General features: G+C 43.9%; 1 protein-coding gene across 3 annotated transcripts in view; it reads left to right on the top strand.

Moving 5' to 3' along the window:
- Positions 1-13: 13 nt before the first annotated feature.
- Positions 14-21,964, top strand: part of SEPTIN10 (septin 10) — a 53,701-nt gene continuing 31,750 nt past the window's right edge. For 2 of the 3 annotated variants that reach the window (XM_082852336.1, XM_082852338.1), the window contains exons 1-2: positions 14-120; positions 19,972-20,040. In XM_082852336.1, the coding sequence (XP_082708462.1) occupies positions 94-120; positions 19,972-20,040 (96 nt within the window). In that variant the 5' untranslated portion in view covers positions 14-93. The remainder of the gene's footprint in view (positions 121-19,971; positions 20,041-21,964) is intronic. The other variant, XM_082852337.1, reaches the window with a different exon arrangement.

The raw sequence follows: 21,964 nt of genomic DNA, 5'->3' as shown, positions 1-21,964 counted from the left end.
TCCCGCCCCCAGCGCCCCTCAGCCGCCGGACGCGCCATTCGGCCGGCTGCAGCCGCATCGCTGGCCCTCCGCCCGCCCAGCCCCGCTCGTACCATGTCTTCCGAGGTGGCGCGGCACCTGGTGAGTCCCCCGCCCCCCTCCCCGGGGCCCCCGCCTTCCTGCCACGGCCCCTCCCGGCGGCCGAGGCTTCGCGGGGCTTCCCGTCTTCCCTGAAGTTGAGTCTGAAGCGGGGGCGGTTTCTGTAACGGTCCCGAACGCGCGAGAGCGGGCCGGTGGCGGGCTGGCCCACTGACTCGGCCTCCCAGGCCTATAGAAGCCCCCCATTTTACCCAGCATCGACCTCCTTGGGATTGGAGCCTTTTTCTCCCGCCTTGGCGCCCTTTTCTGTTAAAATAACTGATGTGGCTGATTTGTTCGGTGTTCTCTACCTTTCAAGTCCCTTTTATGCACTGATCTCATTTCAGAGTAAGCCGTGGGATGGTCACAGTTGTGTCCTCGGCCATTCCAAGCTGTTCCTTGCCCTTTTCACTCTCATTCTCTTGTGAGTGCCGTGGAGTTTTCCAGACGCTATAAGTTGTGGAAGGACCACTTGCCTTTTGAAAATTTTGTTTTAATCTCTGATACTACAAATATCAGTGGTCGTAATCCTTGTAAACAAAAACTCTTCGGGGGGGGCCACAACAGCGAGAGGCCCGCGTACCGCAAAAAAATAAAAAATAAATAAAAAATAAGGGAATCAAAAAAAAAAACTCTTCGGGGGCCTGAGACCAAAAAGTTTGAAAAGTGCTGGTCTAAGCAGTCTCCCAGATTAAAAGTTTAGGTTGTGGGGACCTGAGAGGTTGGGTGATGTTCCCAAGTCACACAGCCCGTTTGTTTGATAGAGCCTGGAGAAGGGTTTTTGTCCTGATTCGGCCCAGGTCTCTTTCCTCTGTGTCCTGTCGTTAGGGAGGTCTCAGCTTTCCTGTCTGGACTGCCTTGTTACCGTTGCTGTGTTTGTGTGCACGTGTGGGTGAGGAAAATGTGTTTTAAACTCTTTGGTTCAGAGTGAAGTTCAGTCTTCAGAATTAAACTTGGGCTGGAGAGAGTTTAATAATTTAATTGACGGTGGATTTCTTGTCAGTTGCTGTGCTTATTTTGCAATAAGTTTACCTTTAATTAAACTTTTTGAGATAATTGTAAATTTTTGTGCAACTGTGAGAAGTAACAGAATTCCCCAGCACCCTTTACCCAGTCTTCCTTAATAATAACATGCTGCCAACCACAGTGAAGAGCACATCCAGGACACTGACTCTGCTGTGTGAGGACAGGGCTCTCCTTCGCCCCAGGGCCCGTCGCTGCCCTTTTGTAGCCACAGCCACTTCCTTTCCACTCCACCTCCTCCTTAGCCCCTAGCAACTACTGCAGTCTGTGATTTCTGTAAGTTTGTCATTTCGAGACATATATAATGGGATCGCCCAGTGTGTAACCTTTGGGGATTGGATATTTTTCACTCAGCAGCGTCCTCTGGAGGTTCATTCAGGTGTCGCAAGTATCATTAGTTTGTTCCTTTTAATTGCTGAGTAGTATTCCAGGGGGTGGATATACCACACTTTGAAGGACACCTAGGTTGTTTCCAGTGTTGGGCTGTTATGAATAAAGCTGCTTTAGTAATGTAGCATGAGGAAGGTGTAAGTCGTCAGTTCTCTGGGATTCACATGACAGTTGCATGTTTAGTTTCATAAGAAACTGCCGAACTCTTTCCCAGAGTTTCTGCACCGTTTTTCATTCCCGTCAGCAACGTATGCAAGACCAGTTTTTCCACATCCTCCCCAGCGCTTGGTGTTCCTGTTTTTTTATTTAGACCTTCCGATAGGTAGGTAATGATATATTGGGGTTTTAACTTGCATTTTTCTAATGTGCTTGTTTGCCATCTGTATATTCTCCAGTGAAATGTCTCTTCATTTCTTTTGCACATTGTCTAATTGGATTTTTTTTTACTGCTGATTTTAGACGTTTTTAAAATATATATTCTAGACACCAGTCCTTGCTATGTGGTTTAAAATATATATTCTAGACACCAGTCCTTGCAAATGTTTTTCCTCATTCTTTGTGGGTTTTTTTCATCCTCTTAAAGAATCTTTTGCAGAGCAAACGTTTTTAAAAGTTTTGATAACATCCATTTTATCAGTTTTTCGTTATACGGATTGTACCTTTGTGTCAAGTCTAAGAATCCATTGCCTAACTCAAAATACCAAAGGTTTTCTCTAATTTTTTTCCTAACAGTTTTATAGTTTGTTTTACATCTAAACCTATGACCCATTTTGAGTTAATTTTTGTATAAGATACAAGACTTAGGTCAAGGGTCATTTTTGGCTTATGGATGCTCCAGCATTTGTTGAAAATGCTGTCTGTCCTCTCTTGAATTGCTTTTGCACTTTCGTCAAAAATCAGTTGAGCGTGTTTGTGTGGATCTCTTTCTGGGGTCTCTGTTAGCATGCAGTCTTGATTCCTGTAGCTACATAAATAAGTCTTGAAATAGAGTCGACTGATGCTTCTCACTTTATTCTTATATTTCAAAAATTTTTTTGGCTATTCTAGTTTCTTTGCCTTTCATTATAAATTTTAGAATAGTCTTGTCTACCTACAAAGAATTTTGCTGGGATTTTGATAGATATTACATTAAGTCTACATATTAGTTTACGGAGAGGGATTTTTAAACTTACAGATTTCAATTCCTTACTAGTTATCTGGCTATTCACGTTATTTCACATTGGGTGAGTTGTGATGGTGTGTGGTTTTGTGATCCATTCCTTCCAAGTGGTCAAATTTCTGTGTATGGAGTTGTTCATAATATTATCTTATTATCCTTTTGATTTCTTCAGTCTGTAGTGACAGTCCCTGTTTCATTCCTGATATTGGTAATTTGCATCTTCTGCCTTTGTCAGTCTTGCTAGAAGTTTGTCAGTTTCATTGATCTTTTCAAAGAACTATTTGTTTCATTGTTTTTTCTCTATTATTTTTGTATTTTCAATAAACTGATTACTGATCTTATCTTTATTTCCTTTGCTTGCTTTTGGTTTATTTCGCTCTTCTTTTTCTAAGTTCTTGAGGGGAGACCTTAGATCACTGATTTGAGACTTTTCCTCCTTTCTAATATAGGCACATGGTGTTAATGAATTTCCCTCTCAGCAGGGCTTTAGCTGTGTTCCACAGATTTTAGTATGTTGTATTTTCATTTTCATTCTACCTTTAGTTTTTAAAGAGCTCTGTGTTAAATCTCACTTGAAACTCTTCAGATTTTCAGACCTTTTTTTTTCATAGAAGAGGACATTAAGACTCAAAGATATGTTGTACAACACAGGGGGTATAGCCAGTATTTTGTAATAACTGTAAATGGAAACTGACCTTCAAAGGTTGTATTAAAAAGACTCAGGGAGGTTTAGTGCATGCTCAAGGAATCACAGCTAGTGATGATGAGGTCTGCTTTGGGCCATATTGTGCCTGCCACTGTCTCCACATGTCCCCCATTAGTAATTGCATAAGTTTTATGATTCAAGAGATCTTGACTGTATAGTTATTTATTGCTGACTCTGATAGTGGATCTTGTGATGACGTTGACTACCTTTTCCTGTCTCTTGAGAAACACACTCATAATTTTCTGCTTCTTCAGACTATCCTTACCAAAGCTTTTAAATGGTGTCCAGATCTTTTCAATTTCAAACTGCCTCTGTCATTTCCTATTTCAGATGCTATACTTTTGAACTCTTATGTTTCTTTTTCAGTTATCATTCAGTGAGGATAATTTTTTTATCTTAGAAGCTTCCCTCATTTGTTTTACTTTCTACCTTGAAGTTGTGACTTTTAATTCTTCTCTTTTATGTCCTGGAGTTAATTACCGTCTCAGTGTTTCTGATCTGGAGAGACATCCCTTCCCACTGGTCCAGGTCCTGTAATCATCGTAAGATAATGAAAGACCGAGTTCCTGGCCCATCTTCTCTGAAGCTTACCCAGAGCGCTTTAACCTGTGGCAGTCTGTTGTACTGCTTGTTTGCCACTAGTCATGTGCTTCCTTGCAATACCTCCTAACTTATGTTTTGTATTGTTACTTAACTTTTCACATCAATTAAATTTTAGTGAACCTTGCATTTCCCCCCCACCCCCTAAATTAAATGATCTGTCTTCAGGAAAAGCAACCTGTAATATTCTTTGTATCCTCCGTAGCCATGATTATACGTCTTTGAGGACCGGTGTTGAATATTTTTTATATGGGAAGTATGTTCACCTTGAATCATTTTATTCTTGTTGAATGTTACACACATCAGTTATAAATTCTTACGGGCAGCTAGGAGCTGTTAGTCTGCATTTATGTTCTAACGAGGCTCCACCTTCCTCCAAGCTTTTGAGGTTTTTCCATGCTGATTTTGATCCTAACACAGTTCCAGACTGTAACTGTTTGTGTTGATTATTTATTTATTTATTTGGGTGTGTGGGAAAGGAGAAAGAGGGTGTTTTAAATTTTTGTAGTTTACTACAGAATAGACTTACTCTTCTCAAGAATATTTATTATCCCTTTATTTTTTATCTATCTATCTATCTATTTATTTATTTTTGGCTGTGTTGGGTCTTTGTTGCTGCATGCAGGCTTTCTCTAGTTGTGGTGAGCAGGGGCTACTCTTTGTTGCAGTGCACGGGCTTCTTGTTGAGGTGACTTCTCTTGCGGAGCACGGGCTGTAGGTGCACGGGCTCAGTAGTTGTGGCTTACAGGCTCTAGAGCACAGGCTCAGTAGTTCTGGCTCACGGGCTTAGTTGCTCTGTGGCATGTGGGATCTTCCTGGACCAGGACTCAAACCCGTGTCCGCTGCATTGACAAGTGGATTCTTAACCACTGTGCCACCAGGGAAGTCCCTGGCCCTTTATTTTTTGTTTTTGTTTTTTTTTTTGTTTTTTTCTGCGGTACGCGGGCCTCTCACTGTTGTGGCCTCTCCCGTTGCGGAGCACAGGCTCCGGACGCGCAGGCTCAGCGGCCATGGCTCACGGGCCCAGCCGCTCCGCGGCATGTGGGATCCTCCCAGACCGGGGCACGAACCCGTGTTCCCTGCATCGGCAGGCGGACCCTCAACCACTGCGCCACCAGGGAAGCCCTGGCCCTTTATTTTTAACCATACTAAATTAATTTTCTCTGCTTAAGATTTTAAGTATTCTTAGTACAATATACCTGATTCTCAAGGCTTTTTCAATGAGAATAATTTTTACACTTCCTTTTGATCATATCTGGGAGAAAGTCTGATTTAGATGATGCTTTATTTTAAAATTTTATTTAACACCTTTTACAATTTGTGTCTACCACTGATTTGAAGATCACGGAAATAAGCAGCTCACAGTCTCAATAACAAAACCACAAGATTAAAACTACCATTTTAAATACCTTCAAAACCAATCATGATTTAGTATGCTTAGAATTTTTTATTACTTTTAGTAAATACGCATATTCTGCTCGAGTGTTCTTCCTGTCTTTGAAATTTTGTATTTGGCAGTTACACTTATTTGAAATTAACTACTTTCTTTGTATTTCTCAAAAAGTCCGGAGATTTCTTCATTGAGGATCTAGCTGAAGCAGTTTAGATACAATAGAACTGAAGGTTCCTTACACTATGTGATTCGTTCCAGAACTAGTCATTGTAAAGGTGAACTTTTGTGTGCTAATCTTAAAGTTGTCCAGAATTGTGTTTTGATGGTCCCTTTTTCCTCATTTGTTTTGGTTAATTTAAATAATGCCACAGGGATGTACAAGCTCCCTTTTGGCTATCTGCAGGCTTTCCCTGTCAGAGGCAAATGAAGGTGTGTGGTTAGACTTTTACCGCTTAGGGAAGCTCTGAGCCCTGGGTTTTCTGGAGCACTTCCAAGGACAGGATACTTTTAGACCATGTGTTTGGAGCATCTGTTTTGAGAAACATTGTGACCATATTCTCTCAGGAGCCATGATTGACTACATTCTAGAATTTTCAGATTTCTTTCAGTCTGCTTTTTCTGACACTAGAAAAATTTAAATTATGGAATAACTAAATTGTTGGGGCAAATTAAAAAAAATGAACCGGGTATTGAGACTACAAAAGGAAGGTAGAGTCAAACAGAGCATGTGAAAGATTTTTGAAATGCAGCCTTTGGGAGAAATGAAGTGGAGGAAAATGAACCTAGGTGTCAGAATTTCACTCCCATTTCTTTGTGTTACGAGGGAAGATGCTTGGAGATGCAAGTAAGTGGAAGTGGCAGCCGTGCCATAATGAACATGGAGGGCTGAGGCTGTGGAACCTCTGTTAGGGGAGAGGGATAAAGATACACCCTCTCAGCCGTGTTCCATTTAAGGCCATCCGGAATCTTTTCCTGTTGAAACAATCCTAAATACTCTGACATCTAGGCCTGAGACAACTGACAGATGGAAATGTAAGCATATGGCAGTTTAGCAGAGGTTGCATGGTAGTCATTTAGTTCACAAAGTATGTGTTTCAGAAATACTTATTAACAGAAGTAGAAATTATATAGGAGGAATAGGGTTGTTTTCTGGGATGTCAGACCTGAGTAAAACAACTGAAGCAAGTATTAAAATTATGACATATGCTGAAAAAATAAAATATGCATCGTGAGGCATAAGAAGGAGTTAAGGTTGGGGGAAAGGAGAAGAGGCAGTTTCTGTTTGAGATGTGTGTGCGGAGGGACCGGGAGGACGGGCTGGCCCTGCAGGTTCCTGCCAGGTGTGATGGGGTCCCCGGCCCCTCCAAGCCAGTTTCAGGCAGCCTGGCGTCACACAACCACAGGGCTTACCAAAGATGAGGTGCAAGAACTGTGGGATGTCTTCTCTGGTTTCCTTTCCCTCTCCTCTGAAGAACCGGATCAAGGTTATCCTGCCCTCTATTCGGACCATGTTTATGGAGACAGTGAGGAGTCCTTTTGTTCTCATTAGACAGTGTGATTGGTATGTGTAGGAAGAGGCCATAAGTAATGAAATGCTAGGTAGAGAGTATATTGATGGATACCATAAATGTTTTGTGAGTGGTCTGTACTCGTTTTTTCATGGACAAATGTAAGTTGTGCACAGTGATATTTTTGCTTAGTTGCGTGTATACTAACTGGACTGTTACTTTGCGTTATTAATTAAGCCAGGATTGCTTGAATGATTTTCAAACATTAAAAGATGTCTTTGTTATAAAGGAGCTTTGTTTTAAGATGAGTTATTAACTGGGGCCGTCCTGTATGTGTAAGTGGGAAATTGTCCTCATTGGCAAATTGGTAGCTAGGATGCTCAGTCTTCAGGGCAGTGACTCAGGGCTTCAGAAACAAAGGCATTGAATTCTCCTCACCAAGTCTCCTCTTGTGAAAGTATAACTAGCTTAGGGAAGGTTAGTCAGAGGTCACTTTCCTAACCCCTGGTGAGATCTCGGGAACCGAGAAAGGAGTTTGATTAGCAGTGAAAACAGGTGGGCAGTTGATTTAGGACCAACCTGGGTGAAGAGACTGGAGCGCAGGGCAGCGTGGAGAGAGCTGTGGAGGAAGGTGGGAAATGCTGCATGCAAACGTGGCCTGTTTCAGTCTTTTGTCTAGAGCAGTAATTATCATTTTTCATTATTGCCCTTTCTGGAGAAAAATGAAATTTAAATCAAATTTAGTTAATTAATAACATTTAATTAGTCTTATTAAATTAATTGATCCAATTAATTAAGTTTTCCCTAATGAGAGGAATTCAGTACTAAAGAATAAATTTTTTCAGATAGGGTTGATTGAGCTTTGGAGGTCCACAAACCACTGATTTTTTTTTTTTTTTTTGGTCCCCCAAGAACCAATTTCTACCACCTTTGTGGTGAGGGGATACCCCCCATTGAGAATGCATGATCTAGAGTTAGTTTTTCTAGGAATAGGGCAACAGGTGTACTTTGTCTGCTGATGGATTTGAAAACTTAGTCTAAGACTGTAAATCGTCTGTACATTATGGGTTAAATAAGGCATTTGTGAACCTACTCAGGACCTTAACTGTAGTGTTGTTTCTATGGAAACTGTATTCTAGATCCAAAAAGCTTACTGAAATGAACTTTTGGAAAATACAACCTATATGTGAGATGGTGATTTGTACTGGTTTTAAATTTATATAAAGAGTGAGGCCTTTTTGCCAAAACTCAATATTGAGCTTAGTATTAAAGGAAGAGATGGCCATGGATCAGCAGAGAAGTAATATTTTAGGCAGGAAGAAGATTCTTCATCTCAGACTCAGCCTGTATACTCAATCTTAAAATATCACGAGATGCCTTTCAATTGTATTTGCCAATCATGAAAAAAATAGCTTTAAAATTTAATGTATATTTTTAAAAAACTAAAGGAAACTTTAACCATTATTTTCAACTTATTTAGATGAATCTTTACTTTTTTAGTGGTCTGGTAATCTCTAAAGATCTTTGCAAACACTAAAGTATTCAAGGTATATTTTTGTCTGGGACACCACTGGGGTAACTGAATGCTCCCCGTGCTAACATGCATTCACTGGGGCAAGTGCTTGACTTGCATTATCACATTTCTCCTCCCGACTCCATGAGCCGAGTACTGTTATCTCCGTTTTGGGGGTTGAGGGTTAACTCTCTCAAAATTTGTTAACAGACTGTCTCTTGTTTTTCTCCTGTTGTGCTGGTGCCTCTTTGGCCCGGGCCCTGGCACATGGCTTTGGCAGTTGCTTAGTGCTCCCGACCTTTGTATCTCTTGCCACCATAAGCAGTTAGCTCCAGCAGCCCTCTTTTTTAAATTTATTTTTATTATTTATTTATTTATTTTTGGTCGCATTGGGTCTTCGTTGCTGCGCGCGGGCTTTCTCTAGTTGCGGTGAGTGGGGGCTACTCTTCGTTGCGATGCACGGGCTTCTTATTGCAGTGGCTTCTCTTGTTGCAGAGCACGGGCTCCAGGCGCGCGGGCTTCAGTAGTTGCGGCATGCAGGCTCAGTAGTTGTGGCTTGCGGGCTCTAGAGCGCAGGCTCAGTAGTTGTGGCACACGGGCTTAGTTGCTCTGCGGCATGTGGGATCTTCCCGGACCAGGGCTCGAACCCGTGTCCTCTGCACTGGCAGGCGGATTCTTAACCACTGCGCCACCAGGGAAATCCCAGCAGCCTTCTTAAGCCATACATTTACACTGATGTCATGTTAACCCTTCTCTCTTGTGACCTCGGTCATTGAGACAATTTCTAGGGGCTCTCTGTTTCGGGAAAAGATAGGCTGCTTGTCATATAGTAACAGAGATTCTGTTGTGTGGAAAAGAATTATAATTTACAGTTTCCACATGACTCTGAGAGCCAAAAGAACCTAATACTTAACTGTAATTTGAACAATTGGAGAGACTGTTTTATTCTCATTGCATATTTTGTTGAATATTTTCTTTTTTATTGCTTCTCACAAATAATCATACATGTATCATCTAAATCATTTAGTTTGTCTGCAGATATTCTGTTTTTGTTAGCTACTGCTTTCCCATGTATTGATTACTTACTTAAAAATTTTTGTTATATCTTTAAGAATTAACTTTTTTATTAAGCTATAATTTATACACAGTGAAATTTACTTTTTTAGTACAAAGTTTCATGAGTTCTGATGAATACATACAGTCATGTAACCACAACCACAATGAAAAATAGAGAACTGTTCCAGCATCCTCCACCCCACATTCCTTGGTGCTTCTTTGCAGCCCTCCTCCTAGTCTCTATCACTTTTCTGCCCCTATTTGGGCTCAGTAGTTGTGGTTTGCGGGCTCTAGAGCGCAGGCTCAGTAGTTGTGGCGCACAGGCTTAGTTGCTCCGCGGCATGTGGGATCTTCCTGGACCAGGGATTGAACCCGTGCCCCCTGCATTGGCAGGCGGATTCTTAACTACTGCACCACCAGGGAAGCCCGGTAAGTGTGTTTTAACCTTATAAACTGCCAAACTGTTTCTCAAAATGTTTGTGCCAAAATTTGCATTCCCACTAACAATGGTTCTGCATCCTTGCCAGATAGTTTTTTTTTTAAGTCATTCTGATGGGTATGTAGTGATACCTTGTGTTTTAATTTACATTTGTCTAATGACTAATGATGTTGAGCCTCTTGTCATGTGCTTATTTGCCATCCCTATATCTTTGATGAAGCATCTGTTCCAATTTTTTCCTGTTTTTTTAAATTGAGTTATTGTCTTTTGAGTTGTACAAGTTTTTAAAAATAGATATTTCTGACATAAGTTCTTCATGAGATAAATGATTTACAAATCTTTTATCCAAGTATGTGTCTTGTTTTTTCATTCTCTTAACAGTGTGTTTTGAAGAGCAGAAGTTTTTTAGTTTATTAGGTTCAGTTTATCATTCTTCTCTTGTGGATCATGCTTTGGGTACTGTAGCTAGGAAATCTTTGCCTTCCTCAGACGGAAGCTCCTTGACTGGAGAGGAGGAGCCTCTGTGGGGGACGTAGGGAGGAGGGGACCGGCAGCGGGGGGCTGTGTGTGGAAGCTTCCTGTGGTTCACAGACACCTGGCAGCACAGAGCCCCGAGGGGAGGTGGTCGCCACTCCCCATCATTCGCTCTCATCCTGGAAAGTTCCGGGCTTTGACTCTTACGGGCCTGGCATACTGTATGCTCACCGCCTCTGTTCAGCCATCTCTGAAACGCCTCCTGCCGCAGGGCCTGATGGATCTCCAGCGAGTGACCTGTGTGATCGCGGCCCATTTCAGCCTCCCGCCTCCTCTCCTTCAGTGTCCTGCTCTCCACCCTACTTTAGCCTCGCCTTCTAGTGGGGAGCACCTTGACCTTGTCATCATCCATAAGGGCACCCCTGAGATCTCAGTCTGACCACACCTCCCCTCTTCCTGTTCACTCCACCAGCTGCTCCTGGTCCCACGGTTCTCTGATCCCGCCACCTTTCCCTTCCCCTCACATCCTCCATGCCCTCTTGTCCCTTTGTGGCACGTCTCAGCCGCCTCTCTCGCTTCATCGTTCTCCCCCGGCAAACCCACACCGCCTGCAGTCAAGCGGTGCTGGACTCCGCTCCTGCGTCCTCACAGCTGAATGCGATGGGGGAGCATCGTGCTGAGTTGTCTTCCTTCATGTCGTGACCACTCGGCTCAAGAGGCCTTGATGCTGCCGACAGACTGTACTGCATGTTCCTCATTCATTCACCGGCTCATCCTTCTAGGTCGAGGGTTGCCAAACATTTTCTTTAATGGGTCAAATAGTAAACATTTTTGGCTTTGCGAGCCACGTGGTCTCTGTGTACATTGTGTCCTGAAAGCAGCCGCACGCGGTCGGTCAAGGAGTGGGGGTGGTACTCGTTCTCTTCCAAAGCTTTCTTCCAGGACTCCATACTTCTCCGGATTTCTTTCACCCTCTTTGACTGTTCCTTCTCAGTCAGTTGGACTGATTACTCCCAGTGCCCCAAACTTGAAGTGTCAGAGTCCCCCCAGGGCTCAGTTCTGGGAGCCCTCTCTTTTCTAAGCACCTTCACTCCCAGGGTGACTCACCTCGTCCCACAGCGCTGAGGACTTGCCATGTATAGATGACGTCACAGTTGTTACCTCCAGTCCTGGTATCTCTGCTCTGTCCACTTGAGCATCCTGCTGCCTACTCAGGACCTTCACTTGAGCGTCCAGCAGGCATCTCCAGTTCAAGGAGAGCCGCCTTCCCTAACCCCTCCTTCTGCAGTCTTCCCAGTTCCAGGAAGGGAAGCTCCCTCCTCCCCGGTGTTCAAGCCCAGAACTTTGGAACCGTTCTCCACATTGCTCCACATTCTACACTGAGCCTTCAGCAAGTTCCGTTGGCTCTGCTGTCGAGGTGGATCCAGAATGTGCCCACATCTCACCTCTTCCACCGCTAACAGACTGCCATGGGTTAATGCAGTAGCCTTGCACCTTGTCTCCTTGCTTCTGCCTTGCCATCCTTCAGTGTCCTCTCAACACAGTAGCTGTAATGAATCTTTTACTACAAAGATAACTCACGTCCCTTTATGCTAAAAGCCCTTCAAAGCCAAGTTCTTCAGTACGCCGTGGGAACCCTGTGAGGTCCGGCACCACTCTGCCTCTCTCTCCCTCTGCTGCTTCGCCTGCTTGCTGTTCCAGGAACCCAGGAGGGCACACAGCTGCCACATCTTTGCAGGGGTCCATTCCCTCTGCCAGGAATGCTCTTCCTCCAGGTGCCCCTTCACCGCTCTGCTCCCTGTGCTCCTTCCGGCCTTCGCTGAGCTGCCGTCTCCCCTGTAACCACCCTGCTCAGAGCGGTGCCCCTGAGCCATGCCTCCGCCTCATTTCCTACCCCCATCCCCCTCTGCTGCCTTATTGTTCTGTGCTGCACTTATTATTCTCTGTTATCACATCAGAGCATGTGTTTTACTTTGATTTTTGCCTTTCTTCCCCTAACTGGAATGGAAGCTCCATAATGACTTAATGTGTTTTCTTCTATTTTATTAAGTTATTCAGCCCCAGGGCCTCGGACAGTTCCTGGAATATAGGAGGCACTCAATTCATATCTGTTAAATAAATGCATTTTTATAGATAGTTGAGGAAGACATATTCTTTTTTCTACATTAGTCGTTGTTAAATTCACATAAGTAATAATATATATATATTTTTTTGCGGTACGCGGGCCTCTCGCTGCTGTGGCCTCTCCCGTTGCGGAGCACAGGCTCCGGACGCGCAGGCCCAGCGGCCACGACTCACGGGCCCAGCGGCTCCGCGGCACGCGGGATCTTCCCGGACCGGGGCACGAACCGGTGTCCCCTGCATCGGCAGGCGGACCCTCAACCACTGCGCCACCAGGGAAGCCCAAATGATAATATTAATGGATATCAAGAAGAAAAGGAAATATTTATTCTCTTCCCTTTAGAATCAGACTCTATACATGCTTGCTCATATGTATAATTTTTACTTGTAACCATGGTGTCAACAAAATCTTATATTCTTTTCTTGCCAGTTAATATCACATATAATTTCTCTTAATTTTCATAATTATTGCTTCTAATCTTTGTAAAAATATTCCCTGTAGCCAGTATTTCAGTATAGACTCAGTATATGCAACTTCATCCTTCCTTTTGAAGATTTATCTTTTTCTGACTTACAAAAATGGGATAATAACTTCTAAACTGTTACTAGTAATATAGTATTAACTAGTATAGTATTAACTATGTTCTGTGTGAAAAGTAAACCTGACTGGCCTAGTGAGTTGGGCTGGATTTTTAGTGCTCTTATCTATGTGGAAGAGTACAAGTCTTATGGAATCAGGGGACACTTTAAGGCAAATGGGAACTACCACTGTATTTGTTTTTAATAACCCTGTAAAAATTACCCTAGATTTATTTTACACTTGACTAAAGATGCCGGTGATTAGGTGGAAGCTCCTTGAGGGATCCGGGGCCGTAGGAACCTTAAACTCAAATTTTCTTTCCTGCTAAGCACTGCGGCCTATCAGTTTACCTTTGTCTGAAAGGCGTGGAGGTGCTCCTGGCCTCACTGGGAGGCTGAGGGAATGCCCCACCCTGCTGCCTTCTGCTGTCCTCCTCGCGCCAGCTGAAGCCGCCTTAGGTTGCACGGCGCCTCCTGCAGCTCCCAGCCGCGCCAGGGCTGCGCTCATGCTTTTGCACACGTTGACTCCTTTACGTCCTTTTCTCCTTCGCTAGGAAAATTCGTATTTCTCCCTCAAGGCTCAGCTCAAGCCTTTTCTTGGCAGTGCCATCTCTAACAGTGCAGGCGTCATTTCACCACAAGCCACTCCTGTGCCCTGTCCATAGTTGTACGCATGTCTCCTACCTGTGCTGAAATTCAAACCGCAAAGATATGACTTATTCACCTTTGAGCCTCAATGCCTGGGGTCCTGAAAATGTAGGTCTTTTAGTAAATACTGTGTATATTTGTGGAAGAAACGAAAAGCAATGTATATTGATAGATTTCTCACTTATTTCTGAGTATTCTTTTCTTCCCCAAATGTTCCTTGTCAATTTTAAGTCCTTTAAACGACTTTTTCTGCCTTTCCCAGTCCTAAGTAATTGACTTCTCAACTTTGATTGGCTTGTCACCCAGCCTGCCTGGGACATACTACCTCTCCCTGGAATGCAAACCATCTACTTTTCATTTAAATAAGCCTTTCCGTATCAAGTAGGTGTGGTTGTGTTCTGTCTTTCCTTAATCCACTTTGTCTGTACTTGCAGTTTCCCATGACTCATCCTTCATTCTCCATCACATCACATACTTTTCCTCATTGCTTGCTCACAGGTCATACATTCTGAGTTGAAAGCGAACTTAGAAGATCAGAGCAGGAACTGGCGCCACAGTTTGCCCGGGTCAGCAGCTGAATCCTTCCCGGGCAGCCCAGCCCATCTTGTTAGACACCTTTTTTTTAAGAGACCTTCAGAAGTTTCCCTTTGTTGTGTCAGGTCAGCCTCTCTAGTTCATTCGTGGGTCCTGCTTTTTCCCTTGGGAGATTCATCTCCATGAGACAGACTATAGATGTTTAAATATGCTTTGCTGTCCCCTGATGCTGCAACAGGCCAACAACACTGGGGAAAAGTACCTCACACAGAACTAGAAAGTAATGTTTAGAAGGCTTAAAAGCTTCTGTATAAGACATGAAGCCATGAGAGAACTCGGAAAAAATTTAGAGTCATGTTTTTAGAAAACTTGGAGTGTGGAAAGATTTTCTAAGCCTTACATTTAAGGAAGAACCCATAATAGAAAAGATTGCTCGATTGAGCTCTATGGAAACCAAGAAGATCAGTGACAAATCCAGAAAAGACATTTGTAATACACATGACAAGCATGGAGTTACATCCAACAGCTCTCGTTAATAAGAAACAAAAAAGGAATACCCTAATAGGCAAATGGGAAAACGCGAACTGGTGATGAATGAAAATATACTATGTACTTTTTAGGCCAGTAACCTGAAAAAAAAATGTTCAGAATACCAGAAATCAAATTAAGATTTCAGTTTTTGCCTAACAGATTGACACTTAAAAAATTGTTAACACCTGTATTGATGACTATATAATGAAATGATACTTTATTTTTATACTGATTTTGGAAATGTAAGTTTGGCAATATGTTTATACCTCTGACCAGTAATTACAGTCTAGGGATTTCTTGTGAGAAAACTTATCAGATAGATGTACACAGTGATCGATGGTTATACAGGTGTGTGTGGGGTCCTCAAGGAAGAGCCAGGAGTGTTAGAGATTGACTGGGGAGCGGTGGGGGGGGGGCATGGGGCGGGGGAGGGTAACGCCCTAGAGGAGAAAGGGGAGGAAGCAGAATCCACAGAGAGACCCTCAGAGGCCATGCAGATCCAGCAGAGTCTGGGCCAGCCCAGTGTCTGCCAGGGCAGCCTGCGTGGGGCAGAAGAGCCCAGGTCCTGACACCGCACTGCGCTCAGGCCTCGGCTAGGGCTGCCTGGGAAGGCGTGGTGTGGGTCCAGTCCTGCAGGCCCAGCTGCTGGAGGCCATCAGCTCATTGCATCCTGTGTAGCCAGAGGGCAGTTCTTGTTGGAGGGATATCTGTGGGGCACACCCGTTTGGCTGCCACGGAGGAGTGTTCATGGTAGTGTTATTAAAGTGACACAATTAGAAAGGGTGTTTTTTTTCCTGTAATAAACATAAAATACTCCTTTTCTAATTAAGTGGGGGAAGTAATTTCAAAATAAGATTGCATTTGTATCTAAAGCAGCTACATACACATTACTGTAAGGGTTTCTTCTGAGCTTAAAATCCCTAACTCTTTTTCATATGAATTACTCTCAAGAATTTTCCCATCTTGATGATCTTTTGAGGCTGCATATGAGACTCTGTAGTTACCCTTTAACTTTTATGTTTATTGGAGATGGTGGTAAAATTGAAGTGATATTTTGATGGAACTTGGCCTACCCTAAGCTGCCCTCGACCAAGACTGTCTTGGAGGGACAAGAGGCCAGCATGTTGCTTCTCGTGACAGTGCCCAGTCTTATTGATTCAGTTGGATTGTTTCTTTTTTTCCCTGGTTGTAATTAGTATCCACTTCCAGAATCAACTTCTGTATAATTTGAATAAGGTAATTTTACTACTTGTTTTTAGGAAAATTTTAGATGAGTATATTAACTTTACTTTTAAAGTTTACTTAAGCTGAAGATTTAATAAAATGATTTTAAATAATGCATCTGTGGAATCTTTCAAAGTATTGTTTTAAGCCAAAGAACGCGGATCTCTTGAAACCCATAAAATAGGCCCAGATAACTATTTTGACCTCTCTGCTCTTCATTCTCTCTTACTTTTTTTTTTTTTTTGGCCTAAAGAACTCTAAGTAGTACCAGACGATAATTTGAAAACTGTGGTTCTATTTCTTGGATTAGCTTTACAAAGATAAAAACTGTGGGAAAGTGAAGTTAAAATGAAGCTATTGTAACCCAAGTCATAATTCTGTTCCTCCAAAGCTCATTGTTGTACCTAGAGAAGTGATGAGGCATTACAGGACTGTTTCCAGGAGAGTCAGAAGAGTCGTCAGGAAATCTAGGGTCCTGTTGTGAAAGAATCACCGAATTTTCCCCGTAACTGACCGGCAGGAAAAAGGTCACCTACCACCTGTCTCCAAGGGACCCCAGGACAGATTGTGTGCAGCCTCTGTTGCATTGCCTCAAACTGATATTTTGAAGAAGGTGGAGAACCTGATCTTCCCCAAAATGTTCTGGCATTTTTTCTGTGATTCGTTATATACTACAACTTTAAAAAAATTTGTTAGACTTTGCCAGGAGTTAAAAGTACTGTATAAAGTTTTTCTTTCTGGGATGTAGGTGTAGAGATTTAAATACATGTGTGTTTGTGTATGTATGACGTATGCTTGTATTTAAAATAAAAGCTACTGACTCTCATCAAAAATGTAGATGGTGATTTTGTTAGTTTCCCTGGTGCCTTGGAATGAGATTTGATTGCCTATTATGAGCTTGTGTTTTCTCTGAGATAAGTTCTTAAGATCAAGGGCCGTGTCTTTTCCTCCTGAGACCCAGTTCCCAGCATAGGATTTACTAAGAAGCTAGTCAGTAGTGGAGCAGACTGGAATTCCACTTTCAGATTTTTTTTTAGTTTAGTGTTTGCCACTAGAGGGACTGGATCAACTCTTGTCCCTTTGTTATTTTACCTTCAATAATGTCTTGTTAATTTATTAAAAACTGTTTTCATTCTAAAATGTGTTTTGGAAATTTGACTAGTCAGGTAGTACCAGTGGAAAATACTAAAAATAACTATTTATAATACTTTTATGTGACTCATTTTTACTTCCCGATCAAAATATTTATCCACAGAGATTTTAAGTAAGCTTTTTGGCTGGTGTTCAGAAACACAGGAAATGAATAAACAAAAGTGGATATTTGATATGAACTTACATAAATGACAGAAATGTAACCTTGGTTTTATTAGTCAAAGTTTAAAGTTTAATCATAAAGGAGTACAAACCCTATCTCATTTTTTCTAAGCAAATTTTACACATCAATGAAACTGCTTCCTAAGCAGCATTTCACAAAAATTTCGATATGCTCTCCATTATATTAAAACCCCAAAACTACTTTCTTAGTATAGTTTTATAAAGATTAATTTTCATTAGAGTTCTGTAGTTGATGAAGTTCAGTTAGACGTGGCGGCACCCGCTCCCATCCGACGGCAGCGCATGGCCGCGTGAAGGCTCTGTTCGCTTTCCCTCTGGGCCTGCACGGGGCCCTGAGCCGGAGCTTCGGGGGCGCCTGGGTCCCGACAGCAGGTCCCAGCCCAGGCGGACACTCCAGGCCTCAGCCCACAACTCGTCTGCCCCTGCTCGGCTTCTCGCCTCTTCGTAACTTCGCCAGAGATGATGAGCGTTGTGTTTCCAGCAAACTTTCCCTCACGGTTCACTTTATCCAGATAAGAAATCCGGCCTCCCTTCCGGGGCTCAGGGGTCTTCCCACCTTATGCCGCCTTGCCTGATGCTTGGCCGTCTCTTGGCCCAGCGCAGTGTCACTGTCTTTCCTCTTTTTGTGCGTAGCCGTGACCACTGCTCTCTTTTCCCTCTGCTCTCGCTCTTCTGTGCTGGCTCAGAGTGGGGATGTGCTCTCTGGCTTGTGTGACACACTGTGACGGGCTGGGGGGAGTCAGGGAGCTGTGTGTACAGTTAAAACCACACTAGGCCAGTTCTGGTGGGCTTCGTATCATTACGTGCTTTTCACTTTTTAAATGGTAAAAACACAGCCAGTGCTTGTGGGTTCATCCCGAGCCTTGGCTGTGCTCTTATACGGGGCCTCTTCCCACTGGCCAGAGCCACCTGTCACCACAGTGCGCTCAGTTAGTTGGCTGCTCAGAGTTTGGACTTGCTGCGTGTCCTGTTAAGTCCCAGGGTCAGTCTTCAAAAGCTTACATTACCCAGAAAGTACCAGAGGAAGGGGGTCGTTAGCGTTGTGTAGAACGCAGTCCCGACGTGCCCCGTGTGTCTGTTGGTGTTACCTTCACAGCCCAGGGTGGGGGGGAGGGGCGGTTCGAGGCGCCAGGCACGCCCCTCCCTTGCTACAGGGTCCAGTCCCCCGTCCCACGTGTGGGCAAAGCTGTTCACTGCAGTGTAGTTCACTGTATTTAAAGACAGTGCATCCGCATGTTGTGTAGTTTACAGAACAGAGCGCTGTCCTGTAGATGGAGTGAGGCAGCTCACATTCTGCGGAAACAGTCTGCACCAGAGAGGTTTTTTTTTTTTAAGAGGGAGTGTTCATTATTTATTTATTTATTTATTAAACAGAGTCACAGATTTATTTATTTTTGGCTGCGTTGGGTCTTCATTGCTGTGCGCAGGCTTTCTCTAGTTGTGGGACGCAGGCTTCTCTTTGTGGTGGCTTCTCTTGTTGCGGAGCACGAGCTCTAGGCCCGTGGGCTCAGTAGTTGTGGCTCGCAGGCTATAGAGCGCAGGCTCAGTAGTTGTGGTGCACGGGCTTCTCATCGCAGTGGCTTTTCTTGTTGCGGAGCACGGGCTCTAGGCGCGCGGGCTTCAGTAGTTGTGGCTCGTGGGCTTAGCTGCTCTGCAACATGTGGGATCTTCCTGGACCAGGGCTTGAACCCGTGTCCCCTGCATTGGCTGGCGGATTCTTAACCACTGCGCCACCAGGGAAGTCCCCCCACCATAGATTAAGTGGAAAGGAAACACCCGCTGCAGAGCATGGGTTATGTGCCATGTCTGTGAGCCAAAGAGACTGCACGTTCCCACCACACGCATCCTCTACCCCCAGGAGGTGGCCTCTGGGGAGAGCACTGCTGAGGTTGCAGGGAATCAGGGGAGGAAGGGAACGTACTTATTCTGCTCTGTGTTCTCATTGGCACCGTTTGCGTTTTTTCTTACTACATCCATGTTCCTGTTACTTTTTAAAAAGGCCACGTTTCCTCCTTGCCTCGCACTGCCCTCCAGAGTAGGGCGGCAGTGCCCTTGAGGCGGTTGCTCGGAAATTAAATTCCCACAGCTTCTCTGGTACTGTCTTCCCCACTCCCCGCATACAGGTGACTGAGTACTTGGTCTACACTTGGTACAGTAGAACGAACACCAGCTTTGCAGTCAGAGTAGACCTGTGCCTACAGCTTACTGGCTTGTACGGTTTAGGGTGAGTTACTTAACCTTTCAGAATCCTAATTTTCTTGTGCAGGCTGTGGAGTGGTAATGTGTGTAGCTCAGATCTGTCCTGAGGATCAAATAAGAGCACGTACTCCGTGAGCTGGCATGGTGATGGGCATGTGGTAGGGGTTCTATACATGATAATTTTTACATTTTTGTGTGTGTGGGTGTAAGTGCAATAATGTGTATCATGTGTTGACTATCACATATTACTTACCTGTGCAGATATCCTTCCAGCAAGAAAACCACAGTTTTAAACATGAGTCACTTGTGTAGATTACAAGTCAAAGCTTGGTGATAATGACAATATTGGAATTCCTTTTTAATGTAAGTACATTACTTAGATACAGGGGTTTTTGGAGTAATATCTGTGTTTTCTTTTTCAGCTCTTTCAGTCTCACATGGCAACAAAAACAGCGCATATGTCCACACAAGTATTTGACAATGAAGAGAAAGTGAGTATATCTTTTAAGTAGACCCACCTTGTACTCTGGATGCCTCTGTGGTTTCAGAATAACTACTGAGAGACCTGAAAGACTTTTGTTCTACTTACCTTGAATATGAATTAACTGTTATGTTGATCCAAGTTAAAAATCAGTGACGAACTGCATCACTGTCGACTGTCCACAGCGTCTCTACCCTGCCTGACGTTAAGCAGATGCAGGTTCCAGCTCTGCCACGGCAGGCAGGGGGAGCCTGACACTGCTGTAGCTGGCGTCCTCACAGACCTTGATGATGACAGGGTGGGACGCCACGGGACGGCCCTGTCAGAGCCTTCCTGAGTGCGAGGTCAGACCTTAGTGCTTCTGAGGGCTTTCTGAGTGCCTGCACAGGAGGGATGTGTTTGGGTAATTTGTATTAAAAGTTATATTTAGAAAGAGGGAGTAAATTTAATTTGGTGAACGAGGTGAGTTGTCAGTGTTTTAAAAGAGAAAACAGTAACTGGGAGCACGGGTCACGAGATCCCTTTCCTTTAGCTCCATGCTCCAGCAGCCTCTGCCTCCCCACACGTGCTGAGGTCCCCCCAGTTCTGATACTTGGTCATCTGGCCACCGAGCTGCCATCATTTTATCTCTGTTCTCTCATTGGTAGTTGTAGTCTGTTCCATCTTTATTTTATCACCTCGCAGACTTTGAATTACTCTTAATCTGTCTTCTAGCACGTCGCTTTGCTGAAACTACTGTAATTGTTTAGTGACTGATGCACTGAGTGCTCACTGCTCAGTCCTCATTCTCTCCAGCCCCTCTTCTTCATTAAATGATGCTGACCACTCCCACATTTTTGAAAAGATTCTTTTATTTCCATGACATTAAAATCACATGCTTCAGAACCAGGAGGGATTCTATAGGCCATTTAGTTCAACTTTTGTGCTTCCAATAGAAACTCTAACAAATACTGTTCTAATCCTCTTGAACGCTCTCACGGCCAGCTGGGAAGCATAGTGTGTTTCTTCATTCTCTTTTCTTTTTAAATCACAGAGATAACAGGCTTACCTGGTAAAAGGGACTCGAAGGGCACAACTCGTTTGTGGACTAGTTTTCTGTTGCTCCGTAACAAATGGCACGGACTGAGCTGCTTAAAACAGCAGCTGTTGATTAGCGCCCAGCCTGCGGGTCGGGAGCGCCAGGCTGGCTCCCCTGGCTTCTCCACCCAGGCCTCACGTGCAGGAGGCCGGCTGCTGGTTCCCAGCTGGGACTGCACCCCACCCCACCCCCGACCCTTCCAGGTTGTCGGCAGAGTTCTGTTCTTTGCTGGTCGGTTGCTGCCAGCTTCTGGAGATCATTCTTAGGTCCTTGCGACCCATACAGCAAGGGGAACTGGAAAGGCAAGGCCCCTTCATGCTTCAAATCCCTTCCACTCGGAAGTCCTCTGTCCCTTTTAAGGGTCCACCCTGGATAATCTCCCTTTCTAAGGTTAACTGATTTGGGACCGTAATGACATCTGTCAAACCCCTTCACTGCAGCACCTAGATTAGCGTTTGAATAACCAGAAGGTGTGGGTACACCGGTGCCAGCAGTCTTGGGGTCCTCGTGGGAACTCTCTCACCATATACAGTGACAAGCTCGTCTTTCTCACCTACACCTCCAGGTCCACTCCCAACAGTCTGTCACTACCCTTTGAGACATCTTCATCCATGTTCATATATATATGAGAATATATGAAAAGATTTTTTCTTTCTGAAACTGAAATCACAGTGAATAAATCACTGTTTAGATACTTAGCATTTGAGATTTCTCCACGTGTGGAATGTGTCAGTCGTTCAGGATTCCATTGTGTGGATTCACTACAACTTGTTTATCCATTTGCCAGTTGTTGGGCCTTTGCTTGTTTCTTGCCACTTCTGACTGTTTGGAGGAAAGCTGCTACGACCATCTGTGC

The sequence above is a fragment of the Leucopleurus acutus genome (genome assembly GCF_964270905.1).
Source record: "Leucopleurus acutus genome assembly, chromosome: 12".
In the NCBI taxonomy this organism is placed as follows: Eukaryota; Metazoa; Chordata; class Mammalia; order Artiodactyla; family Delphinidae; genus Leucopleurus; species Leucopleurus acutus.
Note: the sequence above shows the minus strand (reverse complement) of the source record. Positions and strands in the feature narration are given on the sequence as shown.